General features: G+C 37.4%; 2 protein-coding genes across 6 annotated transcripts; both read left to right on the top strand.

Annotated features, from left to right (window-relative positions):
- Positions 1–2,328: 2,328 nt before the first annotated feature.
- Positions 2,329–18,192, top strand: dnmt3ba (DNA methyltransferase 3 beta, duplicate a). 4 transcript variants are annotated; one of them, XM_039658049.2, is made up of 26 exons: positions 2,329–2,484; positions 3,564–3,693; positions 3,798–3,943; positions 4,198–4,396; positions 4,565–6,285; positions 6,389–6,557; positions 7,422–7,490; positions 7,761–7,813; positions 9,047–9,178; positions 9,844–9,921; positions 10,401–10,550; positions 10,641–10,748; positions 10,860–10,989; positions 12,133–12,255; positions 12,393–12,437; positions 12,749–12,828; positions 12,934–13,046; positions 13,137–13,320; positions 13,913–13,997; positions 14,231–14,376; positions 14,586–14,676; positions 14,830–14,978; positions 15,194–15,279; positions 15,407–15,476; positions 15,676–15,794; positions 15,940–18,192. In XM_039658049.2, the coding sequence occupies exons 2-26, from the start codon at positions 3,570–3,572 to the stop codon at positions 16,079–16,081; spliced, it is 4,512 nt and encodes a 1,503-aa protein (XP_039513983.2). In that variant the 5' UTR covers positions 2,329–2,484; positions 3,564–3,569; the 3' UTR covers positions 16,082–18,192. The 4 variants fall into 4 exon arrangements, with proteins under 4 accessions (XP_039513983.2, XP_039513984.2, XP_039513985.2 ...); XM_039658050.2 differs by lacking the exon at positions 7,422–7,490; XM_039658051.2 differs by lacking the exon at positions 9,047–9,178.
- A 515-nt stretch (positions 18,193–18,707) lies between these two features.
- On the top strand, positions 18,708–21,774 carry mapre1a (microtubule-associated protein, RP/EB family, member 1a). Of its 2 annotated transcripts, XM_039658075.2 has the most exons (8): positions 18,708–18,849; positions 19,346–19,522; positions 19,813–19,958; positions 20,069–20,264; positions 20,653–20,694; positions 21,043–21,146; positions 21,225–21,377; positions 21,481–21,774. In XM_039658075.2, the coding sequence occupies exons 2-8, from the start codon at positions 19,402–19,404 to the stop codon at positions 21,529–21,531; spliced, it is 813 nt and encodes a 270-aa protein (XP_039514009.1). In that variant the 5' UTR covers positions 18,708–18,849; positions 19,346–19,401; the 3' UTR covers positions 21,532–21,774. The 2 variants fall into 2 exon arrangements, with proteins under 2 accessions (XP_039514009.1, XP_039514010.1); XM_039658076.2 differs by lacking the exon at positions 20,653–20,694.
- The last annotated feature ends 1,622 nt before the right edge of the window (positions 21,775–23,396 follow it).

The raw sequence follows: 23,396 nt of genomic DNA, 5'->3' as shown, positions 1-23,396 counted from the left end.
TTCACTTCTGATAAGGAACTCACTTCAGTTTAAACTTCCGTGTTCCACTGGACAGTGAACTTCAATAATTCAACAAAAAAATATTAAACAGATCACATGGTCCTTTGCTCTTTTCCTGTTCTCACTCATCTCTTTTTTTTGTGATAAGCAGAAGAGGGGTGCTATTATTAAAATGTTCTTCACTCAAAGAAAAAAAAAAAGTTCTTTTAAGAACTGACCAGGGAATAGTTCTTTGGGGAATCTTTAATGGGACAACTGTGAAAACTATGGAAGCTTGTTTCCTCCACATAAAACAATATAAAAGATAGTTGTGACTTTTTATCTCGCAGTTCTGACTTTTTTTCTAGCAATTCTGACTTCTTTTCTCAGCATTGTGAGATACAAAATCGCAATTTGTGAGTTATAAAGAAGTGGTAAGTAGAGAAGAATTTCTCATTGCAATTCCAACCAGAAACCACAGTTCACCAAACGGAACTCACATCAGAAATCACCAAACGGAACTGTACAACTGGCCAGAAAAACAGATAGCCCTGCCCCAAACTCAGTGTTGTGTCATTATTGTTCTGTTGGGCTGGTTGAAATGATCAAACAGAGTAATGTTTTGATAGTCCCGCAGTGCTTCTTTGAAAAATCACCCAGCAAATGTATTTTTTTTTAAAGCTGTTTCTGTATATTAAGATGAAATGGGAGAAATACAAGCACACAAAACAGATTAAAAAAATATATTTATGAAAGAGAAAGAAGGGAGAGTGAGAAAATGAAAATAAAAAATCCTGTTCTACTGGTCATGGGTGGAGGCTTCCTGTCTGTCCTGCTTTGCCTTTAAACAAATTAGGCCTGCTGATGTTAAAATAAATAAAAGTGCAATCACAATTTAAAGGCATGGTCATCAAGCTGTTTCTAAATCAGCTCTGTCATAAATAAAGTGGTTAGTAGAGAAGAACCTCCTCTCATTGCAATTCTAACCAAAAACCACAGTTTGAGTGTAATCAAAAAAATAATAATTCAACAGGTGTCCTATACTCTTGGTCAGAAAAACAGGTAGCCCTGCCTCAAACTCAGTGTTTGGTCAATATTGTTTCATCGGGCTGGTTGAAATGCTCAGAGTATGTTTTGATAGTGCCACAGTGCTTCTTGGAAAAATTTAGCTACCAAACAGCCTCCTCTGCATATTAAAGGGAGAGTTCAACCAAAAATCATTTACTCACCTTCAAATTGTTCCAAACCTGTATGAATTTCTTTCTTCTAACACAAAAGAATATTTTGAAGAATGGTGGTCACCAACGAGTTGATGGACCCCATAGACTCATATAAGCCTAAACATATGTATTTTGTATATTTTATGTAGGCTAACATGCTTTACTTCTTTGCGTTAAAGTGGTGTTGTGGTTTCATCATTTATTTCTCAAGCAAATTTCTAATATTCTCCAATATAAATGTACATAAACAATTTTTATGATAAAAAAATAGTTTGCTGGTGTATTGGCTGTGCTAGTAGAAAGCTGCACTAGTAAAAGGCAGATTAAAAAAGGAAACATCAAATATGTGGCTGATGTAAAGGCAGGGTCCCAAATGGACTGTGTTACAGAATTTCTTCTTAAAGATACAAACGAGCCACATTTCAGAACAAGCCCATTCAAATAGCCCCGCCATTTTGGGTGGTGAACAAGCTCTTTCCCCAAAGCTTTCTTTCTTCTTTCTTTTTTTTTTTTTTTTTTTTGTTGCGCCATAACACGTTCAACTCAGCGCACCGCCCGCCATTTCAGTGGCACAAACATCTCACTGTTTACTGCCGAGATTATATTGATATTTCAGAGTTATGTGACGTTAAACACTTTAAATGTAGCTATGCACATTTAAAAATAAAACGGCGTAATTTCGCAATATACGTTTGTTCTCTGAGGCTCACTAGCCTACTTAAAAAATTACTAAATATTATAACATCTCACCAACTCCACAAACAGGCGCGAGCTCGCCACGTGGCTTTCGTCTGTGACCGAATCATGATCGTAACGATTTCATTAAAAAAGATTAAATAAAAAGTTAATCATCTGCCTAACTTCTGGATAACTCTGTGTGTAACATTTTTTTAAAGATTATTTCAGTAATTTGGTGAAATAATCCAACAATTTTTTATGGTTTAAACACCAACAGAACATGTGCAAAACTGATCGGTGTTTCTAACTGCGAGTCAGTAAGAAAATCGCAAATGCCTATTCTTGATATCAGATTCGTTTCTAATTGTTACGAATAAAATAACTGAACAGAAGTCACTTCAGATTTATTTCACATCTCTGACGTGAAAATAAATGTTTTTGGCCAACACGCACATTCGAGAAATCTTAGCTAGCTGCAGTGTTTGTAGTACCTCCCACTTTGGCTTCTACAGGCCAATCCTTGTCAGCACAATGCATATGTTGGGGGAAGGCAAGGCACAGGGAATTACCTTTTAGACTGGGGAGTAGCAAGATCTCCGGGACCAGGGTAAGTTGCTAATACGGTTGGACATACTTGATTTTTTTTTTAAGAAGTACGTTTCGATTTATTAGATTTTGTGGAGAGTTACGATTCTGCTGATTTCAGTATTATATCTATTGCCCTGTTACAGTTTTCGCTTCATGTGAGCGACCATTACAGCTACACAAAGACACAGTGACAAAGGCAACCGAACCGGTCTTAATACAATGAAAACGCGCATATGTTTCATGGAAAAAGTGTTAACTGAATTGACGTTATTTGCAAACATACATTGCATTGCATGGTAGCCGTTTACGTCTAGGTTAAAGCGACTTGCAAAGTTAAAATCACACAAATTATGGAAACATTTGTCTCGGTAGCGTAAATCCAATTGTTGTGAAAGGGATCATAAAGACAAGAGTCAGCGACTAAATTATAATGCTACAAACCACTACAATTCCTTCGTCATTCCCCAAATAAATCAACCGCTAAACATCTAACTTAAATGCATGCTACCGGTTTTTGTTTATTTCATACTTTCATTTAGATTTCGTGCGGACATTGTTTTCGACCCATGGTGTATCAAGTTGTTCTCACAGGTTTAACCTGTAAAAGTGAAAGCTATTTTATAAGCGCGCTGCATTCGCGGCAAAAATAACCCCGCGAGATTTTCGTAAAGTGGGGAGGAGTTGTTTTACTCAACACTCTGACGCAAGATAGATTTTGTAGTCTTTTTAGTTTTGAGGAAATGCAATATCATTTAGACTAGTTAGGCTTCAAAATTCAGTAAACTTTATCCATCTCTATCAACTTTTTGTTATGCATCTCGTGTGTAAGAGTCATTATGCATTATTTATTATGCATGCAAATATTTTTCTCTCTTTGTCTTTTCAACAAATAGATAGGTGAACAAAAGGTACTATGACACTTACTAGTTTAGTGTCATATCTTACTCTCTCTGGTCTAAGAAGTGTAAGACATTAAAAAAAGAACCCTTCTCTACTCAAATGTGCAATGAAATTGATTGACTGGTTGTGATATATGGCTTCTGAATGTTGTCTCATGTTCTTTTGTAAGAAAAATATTTTTGTTTTGCATTATGAAAGCATAAGATGGCTACAAATGTTAGTCTGGACCCGAATAACCCTGATGACAAGTTCAGTCGCTATGACATTCTGTCCTGGATCAACGAAACCCTGCACACTAACTTTACTCAAGTGGAGCAATGTCGGTCAGGTACTGTTTTTTTTATATATATTTTTTCTGTTTTGTTGTTAATGTCTGCTTATTGACAACAGCTTTAACCTGAATTACATGATTCTTTTTTCTTTTTTTTTTAGGTGCATGTTTTTGCCAGCTTATAGACTTGCTCTTCCCAGGGTCCATTGACATGAGCAAAGTAAAGTTTGAGTCCCAAAAGAGTTCGGATTTCATGCAGAACTACAGTCTTCTGCAGACAGCTTTCCATAAATTAGGCATAACAGAGGTCAGATTTAGTCAGATAATCTATTCTATTAATCCTCCAGCAAAAACAATTGTCAATGTGTAAGGTAATGCATGCAGATTTGTTTATTTTCCTTATGTTGTTGCTATTCTTTTTAATCCCATACGTGCTGCAGAAATTATATGATGCATATTTAATTGTGAATTTTGTATAAGAATATAATCTGAGAACTACAGTATGTTTTCTGTCAAGCTCTTTACAGTACTGTGACTTTCCCAATTTTTTGTTTCTTTCAGTCAGTCCCTGTGAACGAGCTTCTTACAGGAAAGTTTAGACCCAATTTCACTTTTATGAAGTGGTTCAAGAAATTTTTCTATGCCAATGAGAATCAAGGGAGGGAGTACGACCCAGTTGAAGCTCGTAATGGTCAGGATATTGTACATGTAGATGACGCTGTTAAGTCTCCAAAGTCTTGGAAAAGTCTGCATGAATCTGGTAAGCCTTCATTATTGTTATTTCAGTTTTGTATTTAAATTATTTTAATTACCCCCCCCCCCCCTTTATAAGACTTTTAATTATTTCATTCAATTGTATTCCCAGTCATGAATACAAAATTTGCCTCAGTAACACTCAATGATGTAACTTGTTTTTCATTTTATACAGCCAGAGTAAGGGACGAGTCTGACAGAGACACTGATTTTAATGGAAGGAGAAGACCTGTGACCTATGATCCTAAATGGCAAAGAACCTTTAAATGGATCAAAGCCAGTCATCTGGGAGACAATTGCGCTTACTGCACTTTGTGTGACCATAACGTTGTCCTACACGCAGGTTTTTACGATCTGAAGCGACACAAGCTGACTCAAAAGCATATGAAATTTGAGGGAGAATTAAATTCATCTGGAAAAAAGCAGATTGAAGTCACCATTCCCTGTAGTGAAACCATGCTGCTTTTCATTCAAACCCATTGCCTATCCATTTTACCCTCAAGGATCAACAAGGCCTCCCAACGTACTGCAAAATACATCCTCGGACTAGAGTATCCACAGGACATTGTTTCTGCTTGTAAGCTGAACCCTTTCTGTATCTACATATATGGGCAGGTGCCACTTGATGTTGAGAGCGGAGACAGGACCTCCTGCCATGTAGTGCTCGTGGGGTTTTTTGAGGAAAATCAAGCGAGGTACTGTATCCGTCTCCTTGATGTCTTTCAGGCTGATGACTCCGTTTCTGGATGTTTAGTCGATGTCCTCCAAAAGTTTGAAATTCCTGCTAGCAACATGGTAGCTTTCTATGTCGATGATCAGGAACAGACCTCAGAAAGTGTCGTGTTGCAAATTCAGAAACTCAACCCACAGGTGATTGATCTTGGTGGACTTTACGGCATACCTGACTCTGCGTACAATGCTGGCCTAAAGGCTTACACCAGTCAGGTTCATGAACTTATTGTCAACATCTACACACACTTCTCCACTTGTTCCACCAGCAATGACAACCTCAAGATGCTGTTTGCAGGCATTGATGGAGTAAAAGACAACCGCACACCCCTGTCACACAGTTGTGAGGAGTTTTGTGTGCTCGTTCAAAGGATTCTTGGAATGTGGAGTGATTTGGTATCATACTTTACCTCTTGTGATGAAAATAATGATGAAGCTAAGCATATTTGTTCGCAGTTGGAGAGCCCTAAAATTAGGGTCACCTTGATGTTTCTGGATCACGCTCTTGGTCCACTCCGTGCCTTCGGGCAGCACCTGCAACAAAGCAAAGGCTCTGTTCGTGCTGACCTTGCCCAGATCCTTCGAGAAGCAAGTGGGCTCCTACGTTCATATGCCTCCAGCTTTCTCCGCCCTCAAGCGGTCATACGCTACCTGAAGGAACGAGACCCATCCATCCTGGAGAACTCAACATTCTGTCTTCCTGCTACTGAGCTCAGTCTGGGTGGGGTGGTAGAAGACTTCATCTCTACCAGAGAAGAGGAACTGGCAGATTCCCTGAATGCATTTCATGACGAGTCTTTAAAGTTTTACAAAACTCTTACGACCTCTATCGCTGACAGTCTCCCTCTGAGCGAAAGTGTCTTGAGGGGCATTTCACAGCTCCTCAGCCCAGCGGGAAGGTTAAAAATCACAGGAAAGAATGTAGTTGACCTTGCTGTACAATTTGGCATCTGCTCCAAACCTGAGGATTCTGCTAAGCTCACTGATGAGTTCTTGGAGTACCAGCTTGTTGAGGATGAAGAAGACTCATCTTCAACCCTTTCTCTGGAGCAATACTGGTGTGGTGTGCTCAAGACTTTTCCACCAGCATCTATTTTCAAGAGGCTTGTCCTCTGTCTTTTGGTTTTGCCCTGTCCTTCTCTTGAAGCAGAAAAGATCTTTGCCCAGGTATAGAATACAAGTTTATATATCAATCTATAGCTCTCTCTATGCTCGTTCTATTTATTTGTCTCAATTAATTTTGTCATGTTCAAAATGGTTTTACTTACAGGCTGTTGAAAATGGCGATGCTCTTCAATGGGACGATAGTTCAGGTGAAAGTGACACTGATATAGTAAAGGAGCTGGATTCCAATGATGACTCATCCGTAGAGCAAACTGAAGTTAAGATTTCACCCATCAGAAATGGGATGAGGAAAAAAGCCAGAAGCAGCACGTCAGGTAAGTTGCCCTAGAGGTTTTTTAAGGCAACGTGGAGACAATCACTGGTGAAAAAAATGCACCAAAACGATTCACTGTGATAATTACATATATATTATCAGCCTTTGACATAGTCGGCATTCCTGGAGGAAAAAAATCAACCTACACTGCAGAAAAGCACATCAAAAATGTACACAGACAATCTGATAAAATGTTAACCTTTTGAATTTCGGGTGCCACAGTGTTTTTTTTTATTTTTTATGAGTCCATCTGAACGCAAAATTGTGCTAGCAAGGTAAGGGCTACTACGATAGGAAGGGCTACCACTTTTTTTCAAGGTTCATGGCATTAAATCTGAGAGATGGATTCAAAGTTGTGTTGCTGTGGAAAAAGTGTGGATCAGATTGGATCAGCAATGTCAGATAAGGCTGACAATGGCTTTCCATTCTTCATTGCAAGAAGCACCTCAGTGGTCGCAGCCAATATTTTCAAGTTTTCTAGATCCATTAATAGTGCTTTAAGTGTGGTTCTTGGCCAGAAGAAGCTGCAGACTGTACCCACTACCCAGCCTTAAGCCAACAACAACCAAAGGCTAGCTCTGCAAGACTGGATCTGCATTGTCAAAATCATTCAAGTTGTAGAAACATCTTTCGGCTTACATGTAATCAACACTGGTGCTTTTTATTACTAAATGGTGCTCCACAGATTACTATATTTCCCAATGAATTGTCATGGATTAATTTAGTGGCAATAATTGACATAGTAAGTACAATGAAATGATCAAATTGAAATTTTATATTATTGTTTATAGTGCAGTTAAAGTTGTATCCAGTCAGATCCAGCAGAGGTTGGTTAGATTGATGGAAACGATGTGCTGTTTTCCAGAGATGGTTCAACACTCGAGCGCAGTGAAGCCGTGTGTGGTGCGACTGGAGAAGATCACCAGTCAGAGAGGTGTGAATGAAATGTCCAGTTTAAGAGGTTCTAGAGCAGCTATAGAATAATGCTTTACAATCACAAACGCTTCTCCTGGTGGCAAACCTCTGTTGGTCTTTCTTCCTTTGTCTCCGCTTCACACTAAATGCTCAAGAAAGTTGCTCCTTTGCATTGAAATTACAAATGTAATTGTTGCTGATAGCGTTACTTTTTAGGCACCTCAAAATAGATAAATTCATACCTGACTGTTCTTATCGATTTAACTGTTTAAATTTGATTTTCCTGCAGAAATGGACTTAAAGAAAGATGGAGCCGACGATGGCGTTGACGCATTACAGGAGGTAATATTAGCTGGAAAACATCTTTGGCTGAGAAACAACTTTTAAATGTTTTCATATTTGTTTTTAACCAAGGAATTAATTCCTTAGTGTCGTTGTAAATAGTGGGCAGGCCAATGTGTATCTTTTAATGGCTGATACTGATAGTGAGAACTGAATAGTGACATGTTTGGTAACCCATACTCAGAATTTGCATTTTTTTAGTGCACACACATTAGAAGTAGTGATTAGCGAACACACACACACCGCCAACTCTGGACACACACACTCAGAGCCGTGGGCAGCCATTTTGCTGTGGTGCTCGTGGAGAGATAGGTGTTGGGTGCCTTGCTCAAGTGTACCTCAGTCATTTCCTGCTGGTACTGTGAATCGAACCTGCAACCTAAAAAAAAAATATGTATGGAATACACTGAAATGATATATATTTAAAAGCTCCATTTATTTGATTGAAAATACAGTAAAACCAGTACTATTGTTAAAATACTATTACTATATGCATAGCCTATATTTTAAAATGTATTGTATGATGGCAAAGCTTAATTTTCAGCAGCCATTACTCTGGTTGTGTTTCTTAATATTTTTTCTAGAAGACTGTGATAATTTTCAGGATCCTTTGATTATAAAGCTCAAACGCACAGCATTTATTGAAAGTCTTGTGCAAGTGTTTATCTGTCACTTTTGAACTATTTAATGTGTCTTTGCAGAATCAAAGAAATACTTTCCTAAAATAAAACTTACTGGCCCCAAACTTTTGTAAACTTGTAAAATTTTGACTAGACTGTTTGTAGATCTTGTTCTGACATAAAAGGGAAACCAACGGTCTGGGAAATGCACAAATGGTAATTGGCAATACTGATGATCGGCCTGGTAAAAATACCAGTCTATCACTAATTATTGCGTTGCAGTGATCAAGCTTTTCTGCCAAAGTCTCATAATTGAATATGCCCAGAGCAGTGAATACTTTAGCTAAATTCTATCTTACACTTATATTCTTGAGATGATAAAGCAAACCAGGACTGGTTAGGTCAACTTTAGTTATCACAGGGGAGATAAATGCACCGGTACACACAAACACATCAGCCATATCATCAAACTAACCTCTCTTGACTTAACTTCTTTCTTTCCTTCTCTACATATCTGTACTTTAGGGCCTTGTTACTAATTACTTTACTCTAGGAGTCATGTGATCTGAGTTGACGGTGTTTGTAATGTGTATGCATATGTATGGGTCTATAGGGCTCTGTTAGAGGAATATTCGGTTGGGAGAGCAGCTTACGGCAGAAACCACTGGCACGCACAGTCTTTCAGGCCGGTGCTGGCACCTGGAGCAAACCAGTGACCCCAGACAAGTACAGCAAGCCAGAGGCGGTATGTACCTGCCCAGGTCAAGATTCAGTGCTCTGTCTGGCCTATCGCGGGTGTAGAGTGTGCGCCTTTCAGTTTCGTCCCATTCATGCTCTCTGTACTACATTGAGCTGTTTTCATAAGCAATAGATGCTGCTTCATGAATGAGTGCATGAACCCTGTGGTTTCTTTTCTGGCTGGTAGATTAGTCTTTTGAGTCTTCATCTTATGTTCCTCCTGTAGCTGTGTCCTTGTCTGTTTTTTCCTCTGCAATTTCAGTGCTAACATCCATAACATCTTTTCCATGGTGTTTAAATAGTTTATTGTTTTGTTTTTCTCCGTTATGCTGTGTACTGTGAAAATTGCTTTATAATAAATTTAAATTTATTGTGTGCAGTGTTATGCATGCTGGACTTACACACTAACATACATAAGAAAGACTGAAATGCTTGTGTATAAAGAATACGCATCTTTACATGGGGTGACATTTACAAATGATTGAAGTTTATCACTTCATGTTTCAATGAGAATTTTAGCATTGTGGAAGCTTGCATACAGAAAGATCCGCAGAGGCTTCATTAAAACTGGGCGTTATGTCTGTTTTCCACACAAAATGTTTACAGTCTAATTGCACTTACTTTAGATGCTTCCTTTGTGTCTCACTAAAGTAACTTTTGCAATAATTATAGGTGAAGAACAATGCTCGTTCTTCTGCATCGAATACAACACCGAGCCCCAGACCTGGAAAAAAAGAACAAGCATACCAGGTAATTCTTTTATGTTTCTAAATTTCTTTAATATCGTCACATTATTTTCCTATTATCACTGTAATGCTGCTTTGGAACAATCTGTCTGGTAAAAAAGTGTTATATAAATAAAGGAGACTTAACTTGACATACATTACCTATATTGCGTACAGATGTGTGTTTCACATGATCTGCATAGATTCATTAACAGACGTTGTATCTAAAGTAAATGATCTGCGTCACTGCATACGTTCTCTGAATTCTTTTAATTACTTCAGGATGTGGTTTGAGTGATCACAAAATGTTTGAAACTTTTTACGCTGGATTTGGCACTGTCCATTTGTGGCTGGAGCATCTGAAATAGAATAGTTTACTTTTGATTGCTCTGACAATTGCTCTTACATCTTGAAGTCATATTCATCCTGCTTGTACAGTCATTTCTTAACCTATTTGATGTGACATGAATGTATTTAGCATTTACTTATTGTTTCCCTGTGCAGGATGGGAAAGGTTATGCCATTGGAGAGCTAGTGTGGGGAAAAGTGAAGGGCTTCTCTTGGTGGCCTGGACTGGTGGTGGCCTGGAAGGGCAGGACTCCTCCTGTGTCCATGAGGCGCGTAGAGTGGTTTGGAGATGGCATGTTTTCAGAGGTTAGTTTTTATTCTCTAGACATTTTTTTCCTGCATTCTTCAAAAGATCCAGTTTTTCACACTGAAGGATGCATCTCTTGTTAATCTTAGATACACACAGAGGGACTTTTGCCCTTTTCTGCATTTGCAAAGTGCTTCTGTAGTAAATCCTATGAAGGTCTACCTACATACAAGAATGCCATCTACCAAATCCTGGAGGTACAGTGGAAAGATACTAATTTAACCATTCTCAACTATGGTTGGAAATAGAGTACCAGTTCTTATTTTATTCTTATTGTTATACTGCATTATGTTGTTGTTCATGTGTAGTTGGCAGGTGAGCGCTGTGGGAAAACTTTCCCTCCCCCGGAGAAGAAAGGGGAAGAAGTGAAAGCAATGCTTGATTGGGCATTTGGAGGCTTCCAGCCCATGGGTCCTGATGGCTTTTTGCCTCTTATAGGTATGTACAAAATCTAAAACATATCTGTAGTTGAAAAAAACAAAGCAATTGGTATTTGACAGCATTTTTGAAAGTTCATAATGGGCTTTTTTACAGCTGGTCACTTCATGTGTTGTGATCAAATAGCTATCTGATTTGTTGAAATGTTTCCATTTACACATGGCCACTTAAATGTGTGTCTGCAAAATTTAAATCCAATCTTTAGATCAATTCCCGTGCTATATGCAAATTTAACAGAGTTCTGCGTTTTATTTATCAGCAAATTTCAATATCAAAGACTGTGATAGGAGGAAGAGTAGTAGGATAATTTAGTTTCACTACTTTTAATGAGGATGATTTTGTGTTTAGGGTCTGCGACTTCTTTCATTTGCGGCAGTTTGCACGTCGGCTTGTCAAAGAAATACTCATCTGCGGTGATGAGTGTTGCAGTATACATGTCATATCGCCTTTAACACACTCTCACACGTTCATTTATATTTTCGGGAGGAATAAAATTTACATATGTTGTTTAATCAACCAGATGCATTTAAAACCTGTCCGGTTTCATCTGAAATGCTTCTCAGACCACCTACTTAAAGCGATAGTTCACCCAAAAATAAAAACGATGCCATTATTTACTTATCCTGGAGCCATCCTAGGTGTATATGACATTCTTCTTGATGAATACAATCAGTTATATTAAGTTGTATTAAAAAATGTCCTGGTTCTTCAAAGCTTTATAATGCCAGTGAATGGTTGTATGTCATGTAACTTTATCAACTAAAATAACTAGCTTCCGGCGGATGGCGGTACGCATCGATTTACAACCAAAAGAGTAAATCGATGCGTTGAACTTGACGCACAACGTAATTACGAACGCGGTTGCCCAGCCCAGGTTTTGAACAGTGAGAGGCGTCAATATTGTTGTCATTAAGTTGTGCGCCAAGTTCAAACGTTACTCTTTTAGCATAAATCGATGTGATCAGAGAACCTGACCAGGCGTAAACAGGCCCAATAACGTAGATTATCAAAAGTGACATCTGTCATGAAAATGCAATAATTGTGTGATTTCAAAATGTGACTTCACATTGATCAGAAATTTGGATTATGCACAGATGATCTGGGTTGATTAACAAGAGTTCCATGTGCTTTCCCATTTCACAGACAGCTCTACCAGTAATAAAACCGAGTCGGATTCCTCTGTGTCTGATTATCAGCCTCCAGCCAAGAGGAAGTATGTCTGCAAGAACAGACCATCCAGACCATCAACTCAGGTGTACACCAGAGGTTAGTTATATCAATCTGCATAGAAGCCAGAACTTAGGATAAATCAGGTTTCGGTCTCATAAAACATTAACACAAAACTGTGTTTAAATTGTTTTGGAAAGAGGACATAACACATTGTTTATTCCCTTTCTTCTCAGATCAAATGGTCGAGGCGGTAACTGTTAAAGGCAGAAATATTGAAGGTGAGTCACTTTTCTTACTTTATTTATATCATATTCATAAATTGAGCTAATTATTAAAGCTATTTCAGGGCTCAACAATAATTCAAATGATAGTTTTTCCTACAAGGCCATTTAGAAAACCTGGAAATGATAGATTAAATTTGCATGTGCAACTGTGTATATTTTCACAGCTGCCACCACAATAAATCATACCTTTCATTTTATTTTTTCTTAGTTTTCCCTTTGGGACAATTCTTATTGCTCAGTCCTTTATTTTTAATCAATTGCAAGAAAACGATACTGAATGACTTTTCCCATGGCTCTTTCCCCAGATTTCTGCCTGTCCTGTGGAACTGACAACGTTGAAATTATCCATCCTCTCTTCAAAGGAAGCCTTTGTTTTAAGTGCAAGGTGTGATTCAAATCTTATCTTTTTATTACCGAATCACAAAATGTATATGCTACTTGCCAATGCTGGCCAGAATGTAATTTTTCTATGCACTATATGTATGTGTAGGAGAATTTTACAGAGACGCTGTACAGGTATGATGAGGATGGCTATCAGTCATACTGCACTGTGTGCTGTGCTGGACAAGAGGTCATTCTCTGTGGAAATGCCAGCTGCTGCAGGTTTGAACTCAAACTTGCACTAACTTAAACCTTAATGTCATGTTAACTATCAAAACAGGTTGTTTTACTGTCTTTTTTTACTCTACTCAGATGTTTCTGTAAAGACTGTCTGAATGTGTTGGTGGGACCAGGGACATTCGAAAAGCTGAAGGAGGTCGACCCATGGAGCTGTTACATTTGCCTGCCCTCAAAGTGCTATGGTGTGCTCAAGCTCAGGCCTGACTGGAGTGTTCGTGTCCAGGAGTATTTCGCCAATAACAGTGCCTTTGAATTTGTGAGTGTCCATTTTATCCTTCTTGTGTTAGATATCCAAGTAGTCCAACTAATATAAAGAAAGAGGTATAGACTTTATACGCCCAGTGGCACTCTTTGCATCTTGTGTTCCATCTAGTCCAATTTGTATTTTGGGATTTACGTTACCATTCAAAAGCTTTTTTTTTTTTTAATTTTTTTTTTAAAGAAGCCTCTAATGCTCACGAATGCTGCATTTTTATTTTATCAATAATACAATACAAAAATACAGTAAAAACACTGAAATACTGTTACAATTTAAAAGAACTGTTTTTTATTTTAAAATTCCTGTGAAATTTTCAGCAACCATTTCTCCATTCTTCAGTTTCACGTGATCTTTCTGAAATCATTCTAATATACCGACTTGATGCTTAAGAAAATAATATTCTTGTGAATGCTTGTTATTTTTTTTAGGATTCTTGGTGAATAGAAAATGCAAAGAACATTTACATGTTAGAAAGTAAAATACTTTACTGTCCATTTTTCAATTGAATGCATTCTGGCTGAATTAAATAATAAATTAAAAGCAGAATGGTGTATTAATATGAAGAAAATTGTTTTTGTCCTTGGTGTAGGAGCCACACCGAGTGTATCCTTCTATTCCAGCTCATCAGCGTCGTCCAATCAGAGTCCTCTCACTGTTTGATGGGATTGCAACAGGTCTGCACGCTTCAAAATTACTGGAATATTTCCAGCCAAAAATACAAAAATCTGTCATAATGCCAGTATATATTATTCAACAATTTTTCTTTTTCATTTTAGCAAAACAGCACTTATTGTTTTTTGACTTTGTTTACCTTAAGGTTTATGCAATGGCAATGCATTGTGGGAGTTGAAGACAAAAACAAGGGTGGTTTTTCATACTTGCGTCTTTTCTTTTTTTTTTTTTGTAGGCTATCTGGTTTTAAAAGACTTGGGCTTTAAGCTAGACCGCTACATTGCCTCTGAGATCTGTGAAGACTCCATTGCGGTCGGGATGATCAAACATGAGGGCTTGATTGAATATGTGAAGGATGTCCGGACCATCACAAGGAAACATGTATGTACAGTATAGAGCATTATCGCATAATCGCATATTAACTATTTCACATTCTTCATAGACATTTTTAAAGTAGTATAAGGAATTTGATGCATAACCAGATTTGATGATGCCATTTTAAAAACACTCTTTCTTGTGTCTGCAAGAGCAAAAGGGCTGTTACTGTGAAAAGATCCGTTTTAAAGTTCCCTGTTGTCACCATTTTGTAGCTGGCGGAGTGGGGGCCATTTGACCTCCTGATCGGTGGAAGTCCGTGTAATGACCTGTCCATGGTGAATCCAGCCAGAAAAGGTCTTTTTGGTAAGAGATAACTTATCTGAATTAAAATTTAACAGAATTGTGAAGTTTTCGGTACATCCGAGGTTGGTATTTTACATCAAAAGATATTTATATAACCTAATTATAAAAAAGTAATTTATTTTGTTTTATTTATTTGCTCTTGTCTTCTTTTAGAAGGCACAGGTCGGCTGTTCTTTGAATATTACCGCATGTTAACCATGATGAGGCCAAAAGAGGATGACGATCGCCCATTTTTCTGGCTCTTTGAGAATGTGGTAGCGATGAGTGCCCACGACAAGGCTGATATCTGCCGTTTCTTGGAAGTAAAAACTTCTTTTTTCAGGCTTACACATTAAGCTAAAAAATGTTTATAGCGTTGAACTCAAATATGTATAAATCAATAAAATCAATGCATACCATACGTTGTCTTTCATACCATACATTTATACATTCTGTTGAGGCAGAATTCCTTTTCACTGAGACGAGCATCTTACTACTTTTGATGGTTATAAATTCTCACGCATTTATCTATTTTCAGTGTAATCCTGTGATGATTGATGCTGTGAAAGTAAGCCCAGCCCACAGGGCCCGTTACTTCTGGGGAAATTTACCTGGAATGAACAGGTATAAATGCACGCACACAATCACACACACCTTTAAAACACAAGCATATGAAAATCTATGCGTGTTCCATAATAGATGGATTAATTCACAGATTAATGTGACTGAAGACTTGATTTTGTGTTTTTAGACCACTTGCTACTTCACTGACTGATAAAGTAGATCTTCAGGACTGCCTGGAGATCGGACGAACTGCAATGGTAAACGGATTTAATGTTGGAAGTTAATGTTTTACACATGAAATGAAAGAAATGCACAAGTTACTGTTTATATTAGACTTGGAAGGTGCCACAAATTTAGGCACAACTAAGATGTTAGAATTGTCAAAACCAATTAAGATGTATTTCTGTCCTTTTAACAAATGATTTGATAAAATGCCTTTTTTAACTGTATCATCAGTTCAACAAAGTTCGCACAATTACCACCAAGTCCAACTCGATCAAACAAGGAAAGATGGGACCTCTACCGGTCACCATGAATGGAAAAGAGGACTACCTTTGGTGCACTGAAATGGAGAGGTCAGATATCTATCTATCTAAATTTAATTTTACTCAAATTTTGGTCTCGTCAGGTTTGCATACAGTAAGTTATTGGGTTTGTTTAAAAAGCTGCTTAAAGTTGATTTTGACAAAATGACTATTTTATTCCTGTCTGCACTTTCAGAATATTTGGGTTCCCAAAGCATTACACAGATGTGAATAATATGGGGCGTGCACAGAGACAGAAAGTCCTTGGGCGATCCTGGAGTGTTCCCGTGATCCGACACCTCTTTGCCCCTCTAAAGGATTACTTTGCTTGCGAGTAAAGCCGTCCTCTGGCACCGGAAGGTCCAAATCAAATCTCTCAGATAAATGAATTTGATTTTTTGTTTTTAAGGTTTCTGCAGATTCTGTCATCACAGAATATTTTCATTTTTAATGTTGTTTTAAAAAAAAAAAAATCTGTTATTTTTTTTAAAAGTGTTTTATCCTGAACAGTGATCCTAGGAATGCACAGACACTTTTGGATCATATTTTGAACATCATAAGTACTGTCATTTTTAACTTTTAAGTGCTTTTAAAATGATTTAATGCTGAAGAGAGCCACACGATTCTCCACCCACTACCTCAGTACCATTCTGTGATTGTTTCATTGTCTGGAGGAATGCCTATTTATAATTTAATGAATAAATTAATATTAGTTCTGTCTAGTTTATCTAAATCCGTCTTTAACATGTCAGCTTTTTATATCACATTTTTACATCAAAACTTTTCCTTGTTTAGGAATAAACATGTCATGTTGTTAAACATTTACATCATTTTTACATAATGATTGGAAGCGTCATTCTACGGTGTTGTTTTCACAATGTAGAATGTTTGGCCATTGGACAACTGTACTAAGTCAACACTTAAATGTTTTCCTATTCAGTATAATTTATTTAATTGAAAAGAATGTTCATGCACACCATAGATCATTTTGATTATAGGAATACATAACCCATACATCATGTTCACCATGTATTCAGAAGCACAAATGTTGTCTTCGCAATTCTAGTTTAGTGAAAGCCTTGGCCTGTTGATGGGTTTGAGTTGAGATGCCTTCTAAAGTTTTAGCTTTTTTTTCTCCTTGCTTTTTAATGTTAACAATTTGCTGTGTGATCCAACTTTTTAGGACTACTTTTTTGCCTTGAGCTAGCATTTTAGACCATACTATCACATCTTTTTACAATAAACAGGTCATCAACCCTTAGAATTAAGGTTGCAACGCTTGCATTTTTACCCCATTTGTTACCTGTATGCACTTCTGATTTAAAACTGTTGGCCTTGAGCTGATGGTCTAAAACTGTGGTCACGTCAGCATTGCTAGTGTTGTTTTTAGTAAGGGTTTAGCATACCTCCATCTATGTGAGAGTTAGTCACTGCATTAACTGTGAGGCCTTTTTGTTGAACACGATGCAATGTGAGCAAGGGCTTAAATATTAAGTGCCTAAGTGGATAGGCTAGATGTTTTTGTAGGACAAATGTTTAAATGATTTTAACTGGCATGACTTCAGATTGCATTAAAGGGAATAATTCTGGCTTTGCATTTGTCTAGTGCAAGTGTCTAAATTATATCTAACCATTGAAAAGTCTCAATACATTTTGCTTTCCATTGTGGTCATTGAAAACTGTCGGTGTGAAATGAGGTGCTTCAGAATGTGTCTAAATTGTTTAATTTCTAGTTGTTATTAATCATGTGTTTTCAGCATTATGCAGATAGTTGTGTTTGTGGTTCTGACCTTGTCACTGGTCAAAGCTGATCTTTAGCTTTTGACCATTTTTTAAAACATGATACCAACTGACTGAAACTTGCGATTGATTAAATTTGAGTACGGCATGGTCCAGCTTGAGGTGTATGTGTGAGCTTTGGGTGAAAGATCAGTAACTGGAGTACATGTCTTGATTCATTTTGGATGTCTACTACTTGTAGCAAAGCTTTAGAAAATCCCAGTAAGAATTGTGTTGTGTTATATGTAATTGTTGTGAAATGACGGTCTTTGTGTAGTTTTGAGGTGCAGTATTGTCTCGTTAGAAATAACTCCCTCAGGTCTTCTCAACACCAGCAGGCCTCATAGGACCTCATAGGATGATCTTTAATGTAACACTGCTTATTTTTATTCAATACTTTGTGAACAGAATATACTATATATTTGTATCCTTGAAATTGCCCTTAATACCTCTTTTTTTTTTTGAATGGGTATTTCAAAACCCATGTCTTCTGGTGCTAAATGAAATGCTAATTTTGTCTGTAGATCTAGGATGTTTTTCTCAAACTGATGATTGACAAGACAGGTTTTGTTTAAATAGTTTTTGATATTTGCTATAGTCTGCTTGCCTAACTTTAATATTCCATGCTTGTACTAACATCAGTGATGAAAAATAAATTTCACCAACCCTTCGTATCTGTCTTTTTTTCAATTGATATGTTATTTTAAGTGTTTCATCAACCCTAATTTTTCTATTAGGTTGCTGGTTTATTAATGTGCTTGGAAGTGAGAAAGGAAATATTTAAAAAATAAAATCAAGAATTAGTTTAATTATAAAAAGAATATTTAACAGATAAGTTCATTGAATAACAATGAGAAAAAATAACAGTATTGGTGGGGAAAAAAATGGAAATATGGATTGTTTTTAATTTTGTGTGGGCTTAGAAAGTCATGGTAATTAGAAATTATATATATATATAAATTAACTACTAAAACTTGCCTCCAAGGGAGTTAAAATGATAAAGCATAAATGTATTAATTCAAACTACTGGTTAAAAAATAAGTCTTTTTGTGGATATACATATATAAATTTACCAAACTGGCTTTTATTTTGTTTATGGTTACTTTTATTTTGACAGGTGGCAGTATTTAGTTATATTTTTGCGCTGGACGGTGACTTTTATTTTGACATGTATGATTAGTTAGTAAGCTTCTGCTGTGGTGTGGTTGCAGATTTGCAGCCCAGTTTCCAGCTTGCTGCAGAAGCGGCACTTTACGAACGACACGCCGGTGAAACTACAGTCCGGTTCACTCACATCCCATCATAGTTTGGACTTTCAGAACCAAATGTAAGATAAAAGCATTGATTTGATCTGTGACACAGAAACACAGAAAAACTGTTCTTTAATGGTAGACTTGCTCACTTAGGACAATACTTTTTAATGTTACCTTTTAATGTTGTGATTTAAATGTTCGACAGTTAAAAAGACAACGGTCATTACAAGACGAGCATCAACCGTATATATGAATAATCGATTAATAATTCTGACAGATTAGTTTACAACTTTAACATTAAAGCAGAGCGTTCAATGGGCATCATACAAAATTCACTAAAGACCCACTTTAAAACAAATAACGTTAACTGTTACCTCATTTTATATTCCAAATGTATCGTTAATGTGCTCGGTTCAGACCTGAAACTCATGACGTTTGATGAATGTAAATGTACAGCCACACATTGAAGTGATATTAAGTAGGAAGTAAAGATGATGTAGATGGGCTAAAGGGTGTGAATGTATGTTTAAGGAAATAAGCCTGAACTCTTAACTCAACCTCTTGTTATAGCAACTACAGCGGAAAAGTGCCTCCATCAGCTTTAAATAATTGGTTTTGTCAGAGCCATGGCTGTGAACGTGTTCTCGACATCAGTGACGAGTGAAAACCTCAGCCGCCATGACATGCTCACATGGATAAACGAGTCTTTACAGATGAACCATGCCAAGATCGAGCAACTGTGCTCAGGTCAGTGACCAGCTGCCTGGCTCCTTCACTTCTTACTCCCAACTAGAGCATCATTAAGTACTGACAGGGTCTCTGAGATAAACATAAAGCCTAGTGTGTATTTTGACCATAATAACGATTGTATAGAAATAGTAGGATGTCCTAGAATGACATGACCTGTTATTTGAATCCTAAGTTTGTGTCAATATCTGGGTCACATTAGTGAGAGAATGAACAAAGATAGTACTGTGGAGGGGGGATGAGTTGTTTTTCTAGGTTGGGATCTGACTGTCTTACTAATGTGTTTTAAGGTGCTGCCTACTGTCAATTCATGGACATGCTGTTCCCATCTTGTATTCCACTAAAGAAAGTGAAATTCCAGGCCAAACTTGAGCATGAATTCATCCACAACTTTAAACTTATTCAAGCCAGTTTCAAAAAGATGGGTGTTAGCAAAGTATGTCAACCAGCCACTTTTTTAGCCGCTTTGTTACACAAAATATATTCATGATGCACAATGTCTAATGTGCAACTCATTTTTTGCTTGTTATTTTGACATCTCTTTAGATTATTCCTGTTGACAAGCTTATAAAGGGCAAGTTCCAGGACAACTTTGAGTTTGTGCAGTGGTTTAAGAAGTTCTTTGACGCAAACTATGATGGGAAGGAATATGATCCGGTGGCCGCTCGACAGGGGCAAGAAATGGCTGGCAATCCGAGTCCAGCAGCAGCCACCGCTAACAAGCCAAGGAAGCCAAGCTCAGGTAAGGAGCGAGAACAAACAGGTAGTTCTCAATACCATTGCAGCCTTTTTAGGCATATCCTTAAGGGGAAAATAGCATCCATAAATCACCTACTAACATTTAATGGATACTAATCATTTTTAATGAACAATTATCAGCATCAATCTTTTTGGGTTCATATAGTCCTCTTCGAAGTATGTGGGACTAGTGTTATTCGGAAGCTAGCTGTCCTAATGAGAACAGTTGCATGGCAGCTGCAGCTGTTGTGGATTATGACCCCAGAATATGTGGGTGTGACCAAGTCATGCACCAGTGGGCCAGTTGTACATGCTTTAGCTGTTTTGACATGTGCGAGAATGGCGGGAGCCTTACGTTGCTTTTGCATGGATTTTTTTTCTGTTTACTTCAGACACAAGCATCACACCTGCAGTCAAGCCAATGGCCCCTGTTGGTAAGATGTTGAGAACTACCAGTTAGTTTAGTTTAGGCACATTGCCTGTTCAGTGTTCACCTATATACTAACTAGGCTGATTCACCTCTGGGTATTTTCTCATTCACATTATGGTGATTATGGTGAATTTTGAAGTATTGCACATTTCAAAATAACAGTCATGCAGTTCTTTTTTGGGGCTACAGCACTTATTGTTAGAATATTATATTATCATTTCAGCTTTAAGATTGTGAAAAAATATTTAAGAATCTATCAATTTAGCAAATTTGATGCTGGATTTAACCCTTATCCTTAAGGCAATTTGACAAGCATGTATAACAAGGTGATGGATGTCCTGTTGATGTTCAGCTCCACAGCGTTCAGCCACAGCACCTAAATCTGCACCAAAGACGGCTCCAGCAGCAATGCGAGGAGGCGGTGGTGATGAAGAGAAAGGAGCACTTACTCAGATGGTAAGAATTTACAAGAAATAAATCAAGGCTTTAGCATTATATTTTCACTTTGTTCAGATGTTAATTTTATAATTTCAGATTAATGACCTGAAGGCCACCATTGCTGACATGGAAAAGGAAAGGGATTTCTACTTTGGCAAACTGAGAACCATTGAGCTCCTCTGCCAAGAAAAAGAGGGTGAGGGTGATCCTACACTGCAAAAGATTGTGGATATTCTCTATGCCACAGACGTAAGTGTATATTAGTTTTTAAAGATCGTTTGAGACTTAACATTCATCAAACCACTCAGTTCTGTGATTTTTTTTTTTTTTTTTCCCCCCCATCTTTCAACAGGACGGTTTTGTGATTCCAGAGGATGAGGCAGCAGAACCAGAAGAGTTTTAACCAATCAGGGTTTTTTAAAGAAGAAATGACCCTGTTGGACTCTCAAATGCACATACCGGCTGATTTCTGCTGCACTTGCCTTTGGTCCATCATTTTGGGCTTTGACTTTTGAATGTCTTTTTATTCAGGGACGTTGTATACCTTGAATTTTCAGATTTTTTTATTGACCATCAAAACAAAATTATTTTTGTGAATGAAAAATAAATACTTATCAAAGGCTGTTTGTATAAAGCAGTCCACTGAGTTCTGACTTGCCAATAACAAGTAAACAAAACCAGGTATTGTATTGTATTGGTATACTCCAGAACTTTTGCTGTTATCTAGCTTCTGATCTGTACATTTGGCTGCTTGTTGACCAGTTGTGAGTGAAGTTCACTTCCTCTAATAAGCGCTGAAGCAGGATGTGTGTCAACCTTTTGCATTTCCCTTTACAAGAACATGAGGAACGACTTAACAGTCATGAGAAGCTTTGGGTTTGAGTCCGGTGACATAGCCCTCACTTAATCTTAACTGGCCAAAGCTGTTAAGCTGCAAGTACCACTATTATGCTAAATGTGACAAAGACAGTTTCTCAAAGCACGATTTATTTTGCATCATGTGTGCTGTGCTGTACATGTGCCATGTATTAAAGTCATATACTGCAAACTAAGTTTTTACTACGTTTGCATAAGCAATATGTTTTGTAAACTAGTCCATATTTTATTATAAGGAAACAGTCATTTTTCCCATGGTTTTGACTTTCTGGGCATCTGAGAAACCGTGGGCTTATCTTGACAAGGTTTGATCTCCAGTTTTTGGAGTCCAGGAATCTCCTCCCCAGCTTGAATCATGCGGTACACTTCTGGGAATGAGAGAGACTCCGCAATCGCTTCTGCTGCTGCACCCGACTTCATCTCATGAACCTCCACATCATTCTGCTTCTCCATCGCTTTATACTGACTGCCACAGTTCTGTTTAAAACAATTCAAAGCCATTCATTATTCGGTTCACTTCACTGTTCGGCGATTAGTGATCAAATGTAATGCTCTGTAAAATCACCGACGTAAGTTACCTGTTATCAACGAAATCAAATTTCAATAAAATTTCAGTAAATTGTTTATTCAAACCAGTTTTTACTTTTAGCTCAAAGCAATTTAAACGCAGCGTTGCATTTTATTTAAAGTATTATTTATCACATTATCCATTAAATATAAGTAAGTGTTATTCATTTAAAAAGCTCAATTTAAGGCATCCTGCATCAATGTTTACGAAGTGAACTATCGTTTGACTTCCGGGTTTGTCTTCGATAATCGATTTTAAAATAAAAGTCCCTCACTCAAACGCACTACAAGTTGCATCCTGATGAAACATTAACTTTTTCCCAGCTAGCGTTTTTTTGTTTGCCAGCCACCTCCAGCATTTTTGAAAATGTTAACGAAATTTTCATGGCCCCCAGAATTCTTTGTTGTATGAATGACTGAACATGTAATATATCAAAAGAAAGAACAGAGACTCTGAAAAGAACACCCAGCCGTGGCTTGATCCTGAGATTCTCCACTTTTTCAAAAGTAGCATTATAGTAAAAAAACACAGAAATGTGGAAAATTCCAACAATGCACTTGAAGGGATACCTTTCACCTCAAAATATAATTAGGTCATCATTTACACACCAAGTTGTTCCAATTAAAACTGTCGGTGGGCTATGAATTTCTTTCTTCTGCTAAACACAAAAAAATATTTTAAAGAATATAGCCTATAACGGTCACCAAATAGTTGATCATGGCCCCTATAAATTCTACAGTATGTGGGACCATCAAATGTTTGTTTAAAATAGATTTTGTGTTCATCAGGAGACAGAAATTCATACAGTTTTGGAATAACATGAG

This window comes from Pimephales promelas, chromosome 14 (genome assembly GCF_988280905.1).
Source record: "Pimephales promelas chromosome 14, fPimPro1.hap1.1, whole genome shotgun sequence".
Classification (NCBI taxonomy): domain Eukaryota; kingdom Metazoa; phylum Chordata; class Actinopteri; order Cypriniformes; family Leuciscidae; genus Pimephales; species Pimephales promelas.
The sequence above is the reverse complement of the archived record's forward strand: the minus strand, read 5'-3'. Positions and strand labels throughout refer to the sequence as shown.